The following is a 16,006-nucleotide window of genomic DNA, read 5'->3' on the forward strand; positions in this document are numbered from 1 at the left end:
TGAATTCGCACTCTTGCATTCCCCTCATCAGAGCCAGAACAGCAACCTCCTGCTGCAAATTGGGAATAGTGATTGATTCGTTGTTAAAGCGGGTGAGATAATCTCTTAACGGCTCTCTATCTCTTTGAGCGAACGACATCAACTCTCCCGATGATTTCTTTCTCTTCTGTTTGCTCACAAATCGTGACAAAAACGACGCCTGCAGCTGTCGGAAACTGTATATGGAGTGTGCCTCTATGCCCTTATACCAGCTCGCTCCAACTCCTAGGAGTGTAGATGGGAATACTTTGCACCACATGGCATCAGAATCAGTGTACAGCATCATGTGCTGTTCGAATGTGGTGCAGTGATCCTCCGGATCCGTCGTCCCATCGTATCTCCCTGTCGGTATTTTTATCCTTTCCATCCTTTCTTCTAGGATTTCTCGGCACACAGGAGAATCCTTTGGCTGGATTGTCTGCCGTCTAGCTATCTGTAGAACCGGCGCTCTTCGTTCATATTCCGCGATGGGGACTTGCTCTGTTTCAGGCCATTCTGTTTCCGCCGGATCCGAGCGCTTTCTTTTTTCTGGGGTGTTTTCTTGATTCAGGGCGGTTAGGAGATCCCTAACAGGTAACTGGGGAACTGCCGACCTGGTCTTTCTTAGACTGCCGACTGACCCTAGCTGCTGCGAGGCTGGTAGCTCTGACAAAGCGGCCATCACCGCTGACAGTGTTTTCAATTGCTCTCCCGTGAATACTTCCGACAGGGGAGACAGGCGCTCCTGCAGCGTCTGCTCCAGTGGAGTTTTCGGTTGCTCTCTGGCAGGGCTTTCTATTTCTAACTCATCATCGTCCTCCACTGTAAATTCCCTTTGTGCCGGTATTGAGGTGTTTTTTGTTGCTGGGCTTATAACTGATTGTGCTTGTGACGGATGGGCGGGGTTTAGAAGTGAGGGTTGGAACTTGGAGGTTGTCGCCGGTTGCGGGGTTGTTGCTTTTTCTCGACTTTTCTTTGATTTTTTACCGTCTTTCTGTGAGAAATCCATGCTGACTGTTCTACCGTTTCAAGGGATAAGGTCCCCTCCTTCTAGCGCCAATTGTTCCGGGTGTGGAATGAGAACAACTGACTGTGGGATACTGGGTTCCTGTTGAGAGTGCCGGTTGGTATCTGCACAACAGAATGGATTAACTAGCCTCGGGGGTGGTTCGAGGATCCCCCCTCCGATGCTTAAGTAAGATTACTGAGAGATTAAGAGATGATTAGAGAGTAAGAAAGAAGTGTGTTTAAGTGTTTGTGTACCTCATAGCAATAAATGAGGTGCTCCTTATATAGACCAATCCCAGGGTACGATCAGGTGGGTCCCTTGTGTTTAGATAGCGACCTGTTGATAATGACCCATGGTTGGTTATCTTCGTGATAGTGCCGGTAGGGGTCTTTCCAATATTGCCGGTAGCCCTTCTGTTCCTGATATGACCAGTTTACCTGCAGGTTAAGTTTACCTACGGGGAGTTCTGCCGGTACCACGTGGTGCCGGTAGGACACCCCGTACAGATGGTAGTTCGACATTGATTATAAAGATGTAAATGGGGACCGTTAGCAGAAGCAGAAGCAGAAGCAGAAGCAGTAGCGAGGGCAGAGAGTGAAGCAACAATGATGGTGGTAGAAGCACCGACGCAGGCACGCAGCACTCCAAAGAGCGGATTTGAGGACAAAACCCTACTTCTGGAGGTGGTAAACGGAATTAAGGAAGAAATTATGCCATGGTTGGAGGAGGCGACATGAAATCCAGTCGATTTCAGCTTTGTTGCAGGCGGACAAATGAAGGCGGGAGAGGAGAGAGCGGCGGAGAGGCTTGAGTGATGGCGGACAAATAATTGGGGCGACTCGACGGAGAATCTTGGGAAGGAGGCGGCGAGATGGTTCTGGCGACCTGTCAAGGAAGAGATTGAAGAGACAGACGGTTTTGGTGTTGTGGTGCAGGAGGAAGGCCGGAAGGGTTAGGGTAGAGGAGAACGAGAAGTGCTTGAAATTTTGGCAAGGAATTGAATAAGGCTGGTAAACGCGAGGTCTTTTCCTTTTTTTAAGATGTTTAGGACAATTTCAAATGCTACGATTTACCATAAAATGCTGCAAATTACTAAATTTAGCGGATATGCTGCATTTTTATTTAAAATGCGGTAAATAATGACAGTCCTCTGTCTAAAACGATTATAATTTACCGCATAAGTAGAAAACGCGACAATTGAAGTGCGGCAAATCCCCTTTATTCTACTAGTGAAATAAAGTGCATAATTTCAGGAGCTGTGGCCTATAATGGAAGAAATTACATACAGCTCCTCCCAGCAATTCATCCCTCTCTTTTGCCCCTTGCATCCGCCTTCGGTTTCCCATAAAGTACTTGTGTAAATTCTTTGAGTGAATATGCCTCTTCAGCAACTTGTTCAACCTTTCTGGTTGACAATAAAATACAATTATGTTCAGCATAAAAACATCTTTGTAGGAAAAACAAATCCAGTAGAGAAGCAGTAAACTTTTCTGAATTATGTTCAGCTTGTAAACAGTACGAAAAACAAAGAAATCAGACAACCAGTAAAATTTTCTAAGCAACAGAACGGAAGCAGGACAGTGATAATCTCTATGTATTACTGCTACTTTGTCTAATGAAAGAGCTCATATGAAATAAGGCAGCATTATTTTGAACAAAGATACATGACAATCTCAAATCTGATTAACCTATCACAGCAGAAGACAAATGACTATCCCAAATTCGAACAACTCGCCTCCACAGGACATTTCAATTGTGTTTCCAGTGAATTTAGTTCAATTTTACAATTGGATAAAACAAAGCAATTGCCAATTGGAGCAAATGCTAGCTTCAATTACGACTCAGTGTATCACCGAGTTTATACTATGTATCACGTCAGACACCTATAGAAGTTATTGCCTGAATTTGAGCTGGAAATCTAGTTAAGAACTCCTCTTCTACCAACTAAAATAGGCAAAAATCAAACTCAGAATCGTATGCAAATATTAAAGCAAAAGATCTTATTCAAACTAGATAGAATTGCATACAGACACACTCCCTAAGAGAAATCCACCTTACTCAAACCAGCCAAATGTTACAATTAAAATCATGGATGAGTTCCGAAATCATGTCAAAATCATTCAAAAACCACACAAAAAATGATATCAATCGGAAATCAAGATCAATTGAATGAAAAATTGATGACAGCAACAAAAACAAAAAAACCCTAAGAGAGAGAACCTTTTCCATAGATCCCCCTGATGCAACATCTATTGGATGTCTGCTGTGCGACTGCAAAACATCATTTGTGAGTCAGGTTTCTATACGTGCCGAAGTCCATTTAAATTGTCTCTAACAAAAGTTAAAGAGAAAAAAGCATGAGGGTTGTTTAGTGACAAGACAGAAAATTATCAAAAGAATTACCACGATGATGATTTGTTTCCTCAGCTTAAGCACCAAATACTCCGCCGATTCCACAAATGATCGACCAAACCCTTAGACACTGGTAACATTTTTATCATACTCCACGAAATCCGCATGATCTATAACAAACACATCGATATATCCAGCATCTTTCATATGCTCAAACAACCCTTCTAGTGTGGGATATATCGCATATGATAGTTCCATGGATGGATCCCCTACCAAGAATGGTTCAAAACCACTTCCTATGTCAACCCAAGCACAACCTGGGGGCTTTAGCACCCCCAATTCCCTCATAAATGTCCGAACTTTTGCCAGCTTGTCCCAACAACCAGCAGCAGCGTACATATTAGCAATCAACACATAGTACCCTGGATTTCTCGGCATCAATTCCAACAATTTCTCAGCTGCCCACTCTCCTAAATCTATGTTTCGATGAATTTGACATGCTCCGATTACGGTAGCCCATATATCGACACTTGGTTCATAAGACATCCTTCTAATGATCTCTTCAGCTTTCTTAAGCAACCCAGACCTACCAAAAAAGTCCACCATGCATGCATAGTGCTCCAAACAGGGTCTTATACCATACACAGTCCACATTTTTTCAAACAGCAACTGACCCTGAATCACAAGACCTGAGTGGCTATATGCTGATAAAACAGCGACCAGATTATTAATAATATCAGGTTTGATTCCAGAACTATTCATCTCCTCAAAGAGTTTAAATGCAACTTCACCTTCTCCTAGAACACCATAGCCAGTTATTAAAGAAGTATATGTGATGACATCCTTCCTGCTCAATAAATTAAACACCTTTTGGGCCTCTGAAATTTTTGCTGCTCTTGCATACATCTCCACTAAAGCATTCCATGATAGCAAATATTCACTGAATTCTTGATGCTTGATAATGAAGCAGTGGAGTTCTTTTCCATGTTGCAGATTTGCTACTCGAGCACACAAGGGAAGAATGCTCGCTATGATAACATAATTTGGTCGAAAACCACAAAGCAACATCTCTCGAAAGAGAAAGGAGGTTTCCTCATATTTTCCATAACGTGCATAACCTGAGATTATCGAATTCCAAGAAATTATATCTTTTTCTTCCATCTGTTGGAACACAATATTTGCATGTCTGGTCTTGACACCAGGCATACATGGTTATCAATGCATTCTGAACGTTCAGGAATTTAGCTGAAATGAACTGATAAATTTGAGCAGAAAATTAATGATTAAAATATATTTAATTTGCTTGATGGATGAAAAACACAAAAGGGGATAAAAGTAGTGACTTGAGGCCACCAATCTCTAGGTTTAGTGACTTGAGGTCACCACTCTCTAAAGCCTATGCTTTACCAAATTCTCAACATGACTCTCATAACCTAATGTGCCCTTATTTATATCCTCTTTACTCTAACTACTTAATTTGTCTTCTTCCTAAGGATACTAGTATTAATACTACTTGCACTACCCATTATAACCTTTACTATTTAGTTCATTACAATACCGACCCCCTAAACTTCCACCTTGTCCTCAAGGTGGATAGAAGTTTGCACTGACTTCTTGGCGCCGATAACAATGATCCTTGTCCTCCTTGCGGCCCAAACTGAGAGCGAGTTGTTGAATGAATTGCAGCTTGTCCTCAAGGTGCTTAAGCATGGAATACAATTGCATCTTGTCATCTTCAAAATTTTGTTGCCACTTGTTTTGTAGCACTTCATTGGTAATTGTCAGGGTGATGGGCATTAGCTTGGCTATGAAATAGAAATTCATTAACTGGTCATGAAATAGTATGGAATTTTGGTTAAAATGGGTGGTGTAATTGAGATGGTAAGTGTAAAGCGAGTACGGGTCGGGGGGAATGGTGTTCGGGTTTGGGTTGTACCAAAGTGAGCAGGAAACATAAATTGGGTTGTGTTGGTTCCTGTAGTTATGGGTGGAACTATGGGTGGAACTGGTGTGGTTTTCATTTGATATGGAAATGGATCTAAAGCTCATAAGCCCAACTGTAAGCTTGTTTAATTTGGGCTCAAAGTAAGCAGGCCCATTTTCTTGAATTTCCTTAGTTGTATCAGTTGCAAGTGGCCTAAAAACATTAAATCCAGTTGTACCATCTATTAGGCCTTTGACCATGCTTCCCTTATCTTCCACATTAGGGTTCTTCAGCAAACCCACGACAAGTTCAACTGTGGTTCTCCCATACACCTCCTCTCCTTGGTTCTTCTGGAAGGCTGCTTTAACACTCCATCTTCTACCACCAGTCATACTGCCGGCAACACCAACTTCGAGGCAGCCACCCGCGGAGTAACCCGGGCCCCCACCAGAACCACTAGCTCCTGATCCACCCTTCACGAATCTGCCTCCCTCCTTCTCCAGGCCACCGCAAGTGGTGGTTCCACCACCCAAATTACACTTTTCGTTAAAGAAACCAGGACCACCATGTTCAAATACTTCTACAGGTTGTCTATCTAACAAAACACCAACATCACCACTCACTCTACCTTGTCTAGCAAGGCCTGGTCCTCCGCCGGAGCCGCTGCCTCCAGCACCTCCCCTCTCAAATTTCCTCTTCTTTCGATTCCTTATGAGAACATCAGACACGCCACCAGCATAGCCTCCTAATCCTTGACCTCCGCTCATCCTACCACCAAAATCCTTGACAACGAAACTGCAACATGAGGCTCCTTTTCCAGCATCTGGTGCCTCTGCATTTCCGCCGGTGACAAAGGGTAGATTTTCTCTAGATCCACTTCTCTGCAGATTTGCATGCTCCACCACTTCCACTTCAACCACCTCTGAATTCGCCACTACCTTTTTCTCTTCCTCTTTGAGTATCTCTTCTCTAATTTCAGTAAATTTCTCTTTGATTTCCTTCAATTCTTGCCGTAACAAAGAAAAGATCGGAGAAAGACCTTCCATAATATTTTTCACTAAATCTTCCTTACATTTTTGGAGAATCTCATCCCACTTCTCCTGTGATTTCTGATCAGAACTGTTAACATCCATTTTTTTATTTTATTTTTTTGTTTTATTGGAAACTCGGAAAATCAGATCTCTCCCAGAATTGTACCGCTCTGATACCAAGTGAAATGAACTGATAAATTTGAGTAGAAAATTAATGATTAAAATATATTTAATTTTTTTGATGGATGAAAAACACAAAAGGGGATAAAAGTAGTGACTTGAGGCCACCAATCTCTAGGTTTAGTGACTTGAGGTCACCACTCTCCAAAGCCTAAGCTTTACCAAATTCTCAACATGACTCTCATAACCTAATGTGCCCTTATTTATATCCTCTTTACTCTAACTACTTAATTTGTCTTCTTCCTAAGGATACTAGTATTAATACTACTTGCACTACCCATTATAACCTTTACTATTTAGTTCATTACATTAGCACAACCACCACAGATAGTAAATGCATGCATCTCCTTCCCTACTTTTATAGCTCCTGTATGAGAGCAAGCGCTCAGCCCACTGGCCATTGTAACAGCATCCAACTTAATGGCGCATACTCTCATTTGAGAAAGCAAATCAAGTGCTCTCACATAGTTTCCAGTTCGCAAACACCCACCAATAATGGTGTTCCATGTTATAATGCTCAATTCAACACCCTCGAGCAACATTTTCTCAAATAGCACTAACCCTTCTTCCCACATACCCTTAGAAGCATATCCGAAAATCATAGAATTCCATGAAAGTGCATCCTTATTGCGCACCTTATTGAACAGGAAACGAGCAACTACAATATCTCCATTTTCCATACATGGAGATCAATGCATTTTGAACACACATAGACCCACCACAGTTGCTGACCAGAATGGAACTATGAACTTCTTTACCAAAACGAAGATTTAGTTGTTCAGCACAGATGGGTACGTAAACTCATCCGGTCTGATCCCGAAATTCAACATTTGTCAGTATTTAGACAGAGCCTCACTTGAGAGCCTATTTCTTATGTATGCAGATATAAGGATATTCCAAACCAAAGGATCCAAAACACTAGATTTCACAGCTATCAAATGTGCGTCAGACAATAGATCAAAAGTTGAGTATAAAGTGACAAGCTTCTTAGGCAGCAATAGACTATGTTGATCCAGACCCAAACTTATGATCTGGGAATGTACCTGCCTACCCTGTTGGAGCAACTTAAGTTTTGAACAAGCTCCTAGTAGGGAATTAATCGGCTCTAAGATCTGATCCTGAGAAGCAGAAAGAGTGACATGAAGCCGGATCAAAGAGAAGGTTCTAAAAGCTTTACCAAGATCACCGTGACTAATGCAGTCCTTTAGAGATGTCAGTAAAGGATGAAACATCAAATATCCCCAAGTTTCAAATGTTTTTTGATACTCTTCCTTGAGTTTCCAATTTCAGCAACTGATTTTGCTCCACTTCAATATGTGAGATATCTTGTTTCTACTTCCTACGAATATACGTCTCAATCAGGAATATTAACCGCCCTCTAGGAGATAACCATTTAGGAGAATGCAGCACGCAGTAGGGATAAATTATTTCCAGAAACATGTGAAAAATGAACCAGCATCTGTGATACATTCACCTCAGACTGATTGGCAACAAATTTTGCTACATTCTCCTCAGACTAAATCTTTTTAGAACTGGCTCACCAATAGTACAAAAAAAGCTTTTGCCTGCAAACATTTTATACAAGTTAGACTGACAAAAATATATAAGAAAAATGGCAGACTGGAGGAACAAAGATGTACATAAAAATATAGAACTCCTTTCATAAACACAAAGTATCTCTGATAATGCTAGTCACATTCAAATAATAACTTTTCCGCTTTCCTAATAATAGAAACATATGGTTCTTACTTCTTGACTTCCTCATTCTAGTAAAAGCTGCTTACCAAAAGTCACTCTTTTGGGAAAAAAGGTTACTAAAAATATATTACTAGCGGCTAGCAATCAATTTCACATAATAGTTCTTCTCCTTCAGAAGCATGACCGTTGCTTCTGTAGATAAACACAACTTACCAAGCTTAACAATCAGAATAGATAAAGATAGACCCCTACCCCTCAGTCTCTCACCTCATACCTACAATGATTCTCAAAAGTGTTGGTATCATTGTGTCAAAGAAAATCATCCACTTACAACAAAAAGAAGGACAACTACAATCCATGACTCTCATCAAGAAAGCTTCATCCTCATGACAAGAACATTACACACTTATCTGCTTGAGTACTAACTCTAATATCGCAGGCTTCGCAGCAAACGTAAGCGGTAAATTAATCACGAAACGAAAAAGAATACACAAAAGAAGAGCAACCCGTACTTAATCAATTCATACATCGCCATACTTTTGAATTGCTCAAAGCAACAAAGCTGAACGCAAAACTAATGAAGACAATGCCCATAATTTGAGCAGCAAAATACAAGCAAACAAATAAGAAAAAACTAACAAAATGCCACCTAACGTTTCTACACATACGAGTTGAATGCAAATGTTATGCCAACGCATATCGCCGCCAATGAATTCTTTTGCTCAAATGAGACCAAAAACAGACAACCAAAGATACGACGCAGAACTAAGAATTATCAAAGTCAATGAATCTGAAAAAACACAAAATCGGAAATCATAAAACAAAAATACTTGGTATTCAACGGGAACGCAAAATATAACTAACTCATTAAGATTTCCACAAGAAAGAAATTCCATGACATGGAATTGAAACACAACTACTCAGTAATAAATTGATGATGGAATTGAAATGCAACTAACTCATTTGGAATTCCACAAATAAGGATTTCCAATAAATACAACTAATAAATTGACAATTGATTTGAAAGGAATGGATATCTCAAGAACGAATAAACATTCCAAAGCGGCTAGCAATCATTTTTACACCAGCAAGGCTCCTCGCTACCAGGACAACGATAACATTTCATCTATATCATAATTTTCTCTTTGTAGTTCAAATAATACAGGAGGTTGTGGAAGAAAAAGCAGTTAGATACCTTCAAAAAAATGGCAATAATGTTTGCAATTTGGCCAAAGGAAACAAAATTTGAGCTATAGGAAACAATTCAGTAAAACATACCAGAACAATATTGTCATGAAATATTCTTTGTCGTCACGCTTCCAACAACAACAAAAGTAAAGCAGATGTTTTTCAGGACATGATAGAATGATACTTCGTAGTAAACAACTACGAGTAACGTAATCAAGGTAGACCAGCAGTTGCAGGAATCATAAACTCTACCAGGAAATATTGAGAATCTTATGAAGCTACTTCGTATTAGATAGAAAGCTTAGTTTTACAGGAAACTTCCAATTAAACATATACAAAATCTTATAGTTAATTTACAATTTAGTGATTTACCACCAAAAATGGCCTATTTAGCGAATTTCATCCCCTTGAGCCAAAAGCATAATTAAGTGCTTGAATGAATCTAAACAGATCCTTTCAGACGAGACCAGATCTAAACACATGCAAGCCTAACAAGGCATTGTAGTGGCCCTTCTCTATTTCCTCTTCTTTCACCTGATGCAACAGGAGTGACTCGATGATAAAATCTTCTGAATCAATGGTATCATGCTGCTTCTTCCTCTTCCTCCGACTATATACATTTTCCGCATTGCTAATTTCATCACTACTACAGGATTGAGCATCCAAACCTCTATGCTTAATTGAGTTGCTGGATTTAACAATTGGGGATTAATAATGCTATTAATGCGCCTCTTCGCTACTCTTATCTTTTCTTGCCTCTTTTCAACTGCTTTGCAACCACGAATATATGATAGTGGGAGAGGATCCAATCCAACATCTTTCTCCAATAACTTCTCCAACAAAAGCTTTTCACACAATTCTGATCTCCCACTCCACCACTCATCAAAAAGTTGAGTATCTAACCCACTTAGTCTATCTACATAGTGAACTATATTGTTCTTATTAGTTAGTTTACAGTTAAAAAACTCGGCCTTGAATTTCAAGTACACTTTAGCCAATTCACCATGTGAAACCTTGAGATTCTCACATTCCTCTGCTCCATCTGAACATCCCGAACCACTTGCAGCAGCACTAACACCACCATCAATCCCATCATACGCAACCTCCTTACTCAAACACCTCCCCAAAGATGTCACCCAAATCGAACTCCCCACTCGACTCCGAAAACTTTGTTTTCTCTATCAGCCTATCTTCCATCGATTTCATCTCCATATACTTCAATACATACGGTGCATTCCTCACAATATTCTTAACATTGACATCTTTCCCCCAAGGCAACTTTTGTGCCACCTCCACCATGGCCTCCAAAAGCTCCTTGTACCTCAACTTGCAAGTCCTAATCGCCACATTCTCCTCCTTTGCCACATCCTTCATCCGAACCCGAACTCCATTCACCGCCCCCACGAAAACTAACACTGCCACGACAACAGGCACCGGCCTCCGTCCGGTGGTCAAAAACCACTTAATAGCACATTGAATTACAAAATTCCCCTGCTTTACCATCAAGTCAACCTTCTCTTTATCAATCTCACTAAACCCAGAAAACCCTTTAATTTTCCTCTCCAATAAACCCACCAAATCAAATTCCTTCAACTCTATCCCTAAAAAATCAACTACCTTGTTCACCATTTTCCCCATTTCATACAATTCACACCCCACCGCCACAACAACCTCGGAAATTGGCAATGGTTTATTATTTTGACGCATTACAATACAACAACAAGCACCAACAAGAACATAGAACCAGTTACCTAACCTAAATTCGCCATCAGTGACTTTCTTAACCATTTCTTTGACCTCCCGGGTTCGAGTATCGCCGAACCGGAAGTGATTCACTATGTCATCAATTATCTGATTTGCTTCATAGAGCTTCCGTTCCTTGTAAGAGTAATCAGTCCCGGCACCAGCGGTTCCGACACGAACAAAGGTGCCTTCGGGACCAGAAACACCGCCAAAAGTGTACTGGTAGTCGTCGAAATCTTGAACGATACCGCAAGATGTGCAAACTGTTCCTCCGGTGACTTCATCGGTGGTAAGTGCCTTCGATTTACAACTTCGGCAAGCTGCCATTGAGTTCTTTTGCTCAAATGAGACCAAAAACACACAACTAAAGAGATGACGTAGAACTAATGAATTATCAAAGTCAAAGAATCTGAAAAAACACAAACAATTGGAAATCACAAAACATAAATAATTGGTTTTAAACTGGAACAAATATGCAACTAACTCATTCAGATTTCCACAAGAAAGGAATTCAATGGAATTGAAATACAACTACTCCGTAATAAATTGATGATGGAATTGAAATGCAACAAATTCATTTGGAATTCCACAAATAAAGAATTCCAATAAAAACAACTAATAAATTCATAATTGATTTGGAAGGAATGGATATCTCAAAAATAAAATAAACATTCCAATGCGGCTAGCAATCATTTTTACACCAGCAAGGATCCTCGCTGTCAGGACAACGATTATGGCTGCAGCAGTCATCTATCTCCGAACCCTCGTCTTTCTAACTTTGATGCAAGGAACAAAACCAGTAACCTTGTGATTGAGTTACTTTCTCCTCCCCACATTTTATTTTTTGTTTATCCTTTGTAATTAGTTAGGTTGAGTTCTTTGTTTAATTAGCTTAACTTTTTTAATCATACAAACATAATTGCTCAATTACTTGGAAAACCCACCTCACAACTTCACAATTGCCCAATCCAAGTCTAAGCAAATGTTCCTCAACATTTTGCAAGTCACATTTCCATTTTTCAATTGCCAGACCATCCAAAATTAAAAAAATTATACAAACACAACTTGTCAATCAATGAACCAAAATCAAGCATAATAAAAATTCATTACTATTACATCCAAATTATCAAAACAAATCCCACAAATACACAAATTAACGAATTGAAAATAAAGAGTGTGAGACTAAAGATTATTAAGAGAAGAGACATTACTGAACTGATGATGCTTGATTATACGGTTCCTCACAGGCATCGGAGTCAACTCCTCCCGTCTGCCAAAAGAATAACCGTCATCAGGGAGTTTCCGGCGGCGGCGCCGTCGTGCGAATTACACAATGAATTCTTCGTGTTGTGCGGACGAGCGGCTGAAGAGAAAAGAAATAATCTAGGTTATTGGGCATTGAAAGGCTGTGGAAATCATCTACAGAATAAATAAATTAAATAAATAAATAAAAAGTAGAATGTTGTTGGACTTTTAAAAGGTACCCAATCCGGTCCACCAATAATGTTTCGAGTCCGGATCCTCTATTTCAAATTCGTGTCTGCTGTCCCAACACACAAAAACAAACACAAATAAATTATTCATGTTTTGACTCATGCACACTCTCTACCACCTTGATAAATGTCGTTATAGAGTGATAGGTTTTTTTACTTTATTTTTAAAAAATAAGGTTTATTTACCTATTAAGAATTTCGAGAATGATTTTTTAATAAATTTCAATCAAAAAGTTAATTTTAGATGAGAAATCATATACTACTCATTGGAATTTCCCCCATCTTAACCAACAAGTCACCAAGTTCATCACAATAAATGTAATTAATCCATATTTTGTGTGTTGGGGCAGTAGACGTGATACAAATTTGGGACAGAGATCCAGACTCCAATGTTTTATACTTCGTATCCTATTTTTGAAGTTTTGTCAATTGCCAATTTTATTAATGACGACGAATATAATGAATTTTTATTTCTTACATAAATTTAAAAGTTAAACAAAGAGTAAAGTTTTAGTTAAGTTTTGTCCATTTAGTTTAGCTTATTACAAATTGTTACTTGGTAAAGATTTACGCGGGATTCAAAAAGAGTTTAATATTTCGACCACAATCAGATGAGATCATCTTCATTACGGCTACAAGCTACTACAAATCTATTGACCCCCTCGTTAAATAAGGATGTAAAATAGAATGATTAAGAGAGGTATAAAGAATGTTTAGTTTTTCTCCAAAATAATTTTTTATTTGATTCAATTGTTATGTAATTGGATTCGATCTCTGTGTAGATGTCACAGTACTTTTTATCATTGAATTAATTTGATTATAGAAATAAAGTTGGTGAAGCTAAAAAAAAACTAATTGATATTTATATATTGCCAAAAATAGGAACCAAACAATGGATGACTTTGTAATGGCTACAACAAATTTGTAGCCATTGTAATCCTTAAATATGAACCGTAAAAATTTAATACTAAAACATAGCCATTCATTTAGTTGATTAATAAATAATAAACATATAAAATATGTTTACAACAAAATTAGTTGACCTATTTTCTTTTTGTAAAAGAAAATTACTTTTAAATTGAAAAACTAGTAATGTATCTTGTATCTGTTGATTCAATTTTACTATTCTTCCTCAACGCCTTCCTAGGTTCCTCCCATTCCTTTTGGTAGATTATCAATTTTACTATTTCCTCCAAGAAAGACAATGATGATACTTTGACATCCCAAAAAAAATTGCCCTTAAAAAAATTAAACGGGAATAGTGTTGATTAATTGTCAAAAATTTGCCCTAAAAAATTGATCAAATTTTTTTGGTGGAAGGGCCAAAGAACCGAGTAAAACATTGTGTATAATACAACTTTGATTTTACAGAGTACAAGTTAATTTCAAAAGTAGGTTGATTCTTAAACTACAAAAATGAAATGAGTTGCTGCAGAGTAAAAACACAATCGCCTGGATTGTGGTTAGTGGTTTGGGGGGGGATTTTTATGGGAGAAGGACCAATTTAGGGGGTAACTTTTCGATTGAGCTAGGTTTGACATCTCAAGGGTGATAATTACTTGAGTAATTTTTGCTTCTACAATTGTATTTGATATTAAATTATTTATCCACCTCGTGCTTATTAGTAATTATTCCAATTAGTGGACATTAACATTTGATCTCCATTTGAGCTTTACATCAAACAAAAAAGTAAAAAAAAATCATTCAACACTTCTTCTCATCAAATTGAACATGCAAGTAAATTTAGCAGTATTATATTTTCAGTTCATGGGTAATCAAAAGAAGATTGATGAGATAGATCTAGATTTTGTGGAATATAAACCAATTGCTGAATAAAAAAAAATAGAGCTGTTAAAATTGGTAATACAAGTAATCAAAATCAAAAATTGAAAGAAGTAGAAACCTGGAATCAAATTAGTGACCAATTGAAGTACATGGATAATCGAACTCCATGGCCATGGATTCATGGAAGGGAGAGAAGGGAAGAAAATTTCTGGGTTTTGAAATAACAACAATTGGAGGAGATGAGTCGGAAAATGATAAATGACTGATGGGTTTGGGTGAAATGTTACCCGAGTAATTGTTAACCTAAGGGGACGCTGGGTAATAGATTCCCCTCATTCTATTCAGTTGCGTATACGTAAAAATAAAATTCATCTAAAAAGGACATATTATAATCAAATACCTACAAAATTATTACTAATGAACTAATTACTAATAATCCTCTGTTAACCAATAACAACAACAAGAAATTGAAAAATCAAAACAAACTCGTGATTAAATGTTGAAAAATCAAAACAAACTCATGAATTAAATTCAAAAGTCAGTGGACTAAATAATGGGGATAACTCTCTGTTAATCAATTTATTTTATTTCATTTTCACAGGAACCAAATTAATCACTTTCAATCATTATATAAAACGAACAAATGTTTTTGAGACTTCAAACTGAACGAACTTTTAATTTTTAAAGTATTTCTTCGATCTGTAAATCTGTAATTGTTGATTTTTTTTTTCCAGATTGTTTCAAATAGATAAAAAGAGCACACTAGTTTCAGAACCAGAATCTAAATTCCACAAAATAAAACAATGTCATAGCTTTAATTAACGAGCATGATTATTAATGGAAAACTTAAGAATTAATCTCATAAATCGTAATAATATTAATCTCTCAATTCCAATCACCAATTTTGACTAATTAACATAAGAAATCAATCATAATTCATAAATTGCAATAAAAACATGAAGCAATTAAAGACCAACCTTGCGTCCTTGAAGAATGGCGAATGGCGAATGGTGAATGGTGAGACTACCTCGTAGTGGGCGGCTGGGAGGCTGGGAGCGCGATGAGGTGGGCGGCTGCCGGCTGGGCGCGCGTTGAGGTGACTAGGTGAGCAATTAAAGACTACGTCGACACGTCGTAGTGGTCGACTGGACGGCTGGGCGGACGGTGAGGTGAGCCGTAGTGCCGGTGACTCAGAGGGCTGGGCGCCTGGGCAGCCTGGCAGGGTGTGGGGAGCAGGGGGAAGTGTTTGCGAAATAGGTCTGAATGACCTTTCACTCGTTCAGCGCAAATTGAATGACACGGCTACACAATGAGTATTGTGCACCCATATAAAACCAAGTAGTTTTGAGTTTGTTAAAATCAAAATAAACAAAAAGTTAGAATATTATTCACCAAAATTACGGGATTCGGTTAAAAAATAGAATATTACTCACTAAAATAATGGGATTCTGTTTGAAAAAATAAGATACCAAGTTATTCTTCTTTCCTAAACAACTAAACTTCATCTTAATTAACAAAAAGTCTTGCATGCACAAGGTGTACAATAAATTTATTGTGCACCAACATAACTTTTACCCAATTTTCT

At 38.4% G+C, this 16,006-nt stretch overlaps 3 protein-coding genes and 1 pseudogene across 3 annotated transcripts in view; 1 reads left to right on the forward strand and 3 right to left on the reverse strand.

Moving 5' to 3' along the window:
- Nucleotides 1-1,481: 1,481 nt before the first annotated feature.
- On the reverse strand, nucleotides 1,482-4,540 carry LOC110793220 (pentatricopeptide repeat-containing protein At1g71490-like). The gene is made up of 3 exons (XM_056832238.1): nucleotides 3,511-4,540; nucleotides 2,310-2,432; nucleotides 1,482-1,912 (listed from the first exon to the last, which is right to left on the reverse strand). The coding sequence occupies exons 1-3, from the start codon at nucleotides 4,538-4,540 to the stop codon at nucleotides 1,482-1,484; spliced, it is 1,584 nt and encodes a 527-aa protein (XP_056688216.1).
- Nucleotides 4,504-12,493, reverse strand: LOC130466297 (uncharacterized). The gene is made up of 2 exons (XM_056835148.1): nucleotides 12,355-12,493; nucleotides 4,504-8,079 (listed from the first exon to the last, which is right to left on the reverse strand). Exon 2 carries the CDS (start codon nucleotides 6,434-6,436, stop codon nucleotides 4,964-4,966), a length of 1,473 nt encoding a protein of 490 aa, XP_056691126.1. The 5' UTR covers nucleotides 6,437-8,079; nucleotides 12,355-12,493; the 3' UTR covers nucleotides 4,504-4,963.
- Nucleotides 9,660-12,553, reverse strand: LOC110793223 (plant-specific TFIIB-related protein PTF2-like; annotated as a pseudogene).
- Nucleotides 12,554-15,377: 2,824 nt separating this feature from the next.
- Nucleotides 15,378-16,006, forward strand: part of LOC110793225 (putative disease resistance RPP13-like protein 1) — a 36,378-nt gene continuing 35,749 nt past the window's right edge. Inside the window, exon 1 of the mRNA XM_056832244.1 lies at nucleotides 15,378-15,451. Within this exon, the coding sequence (XP_056688222.1) occupies nucleotides 15,378-15,451 (74 nt within the window). The remainder of the gene's footprint in view (nucleotides 15,452-16,006) is intronic.

Source organism: Spinacia oleracea, chromosome 1 (assembly GCF_020520425.1).
Source record: "Spinacia oleracea cultivar Varoflay chromosome 1, BTI_SOV_V1, whole genome shotgun sequence".
In the NCBI taxonomy this organism is placed as follows: Eukaryota; Viridiplantae; Streptophyta; class Magnoliopsida; order Caryophyllales; family Amaranthaceae; genus Spinacia; species Spinacia oleracea.

Excerpts from the sequence above, each read along its gene's own strand:
- LOC110793220 (XM_056832238.1), bottom strand. The coding sequence starts at position 4,540 with ATGGAAGAAAAAGATATAATTTCTTGGAATTCGATAATCTCAGGTTAT. Across the intron at positions 2,433-3,510 it reads GTATGATAAAAATGTTACCA|AAAGGTTGAACAAGTTGCTG; the intron begins GTGTCTAAGGGT and ends ATTGTCAACCAG. Across the intron at positions 1,913-2,309 it reads ATTGCTGGGAGGAGCTGTAT|GTCGCCAGAACCATCTCGCC; the intron begins GTAATTTCTTCC and ends CTTCCTTGACAG.
- LOC130466297 (XM_056835148.1), bottom strand. The coding sequence starts at position 6,436 with ATGGATGTTAACAGTTCTGATCAGAAATCACAGGAGAAGTGGGATGAG.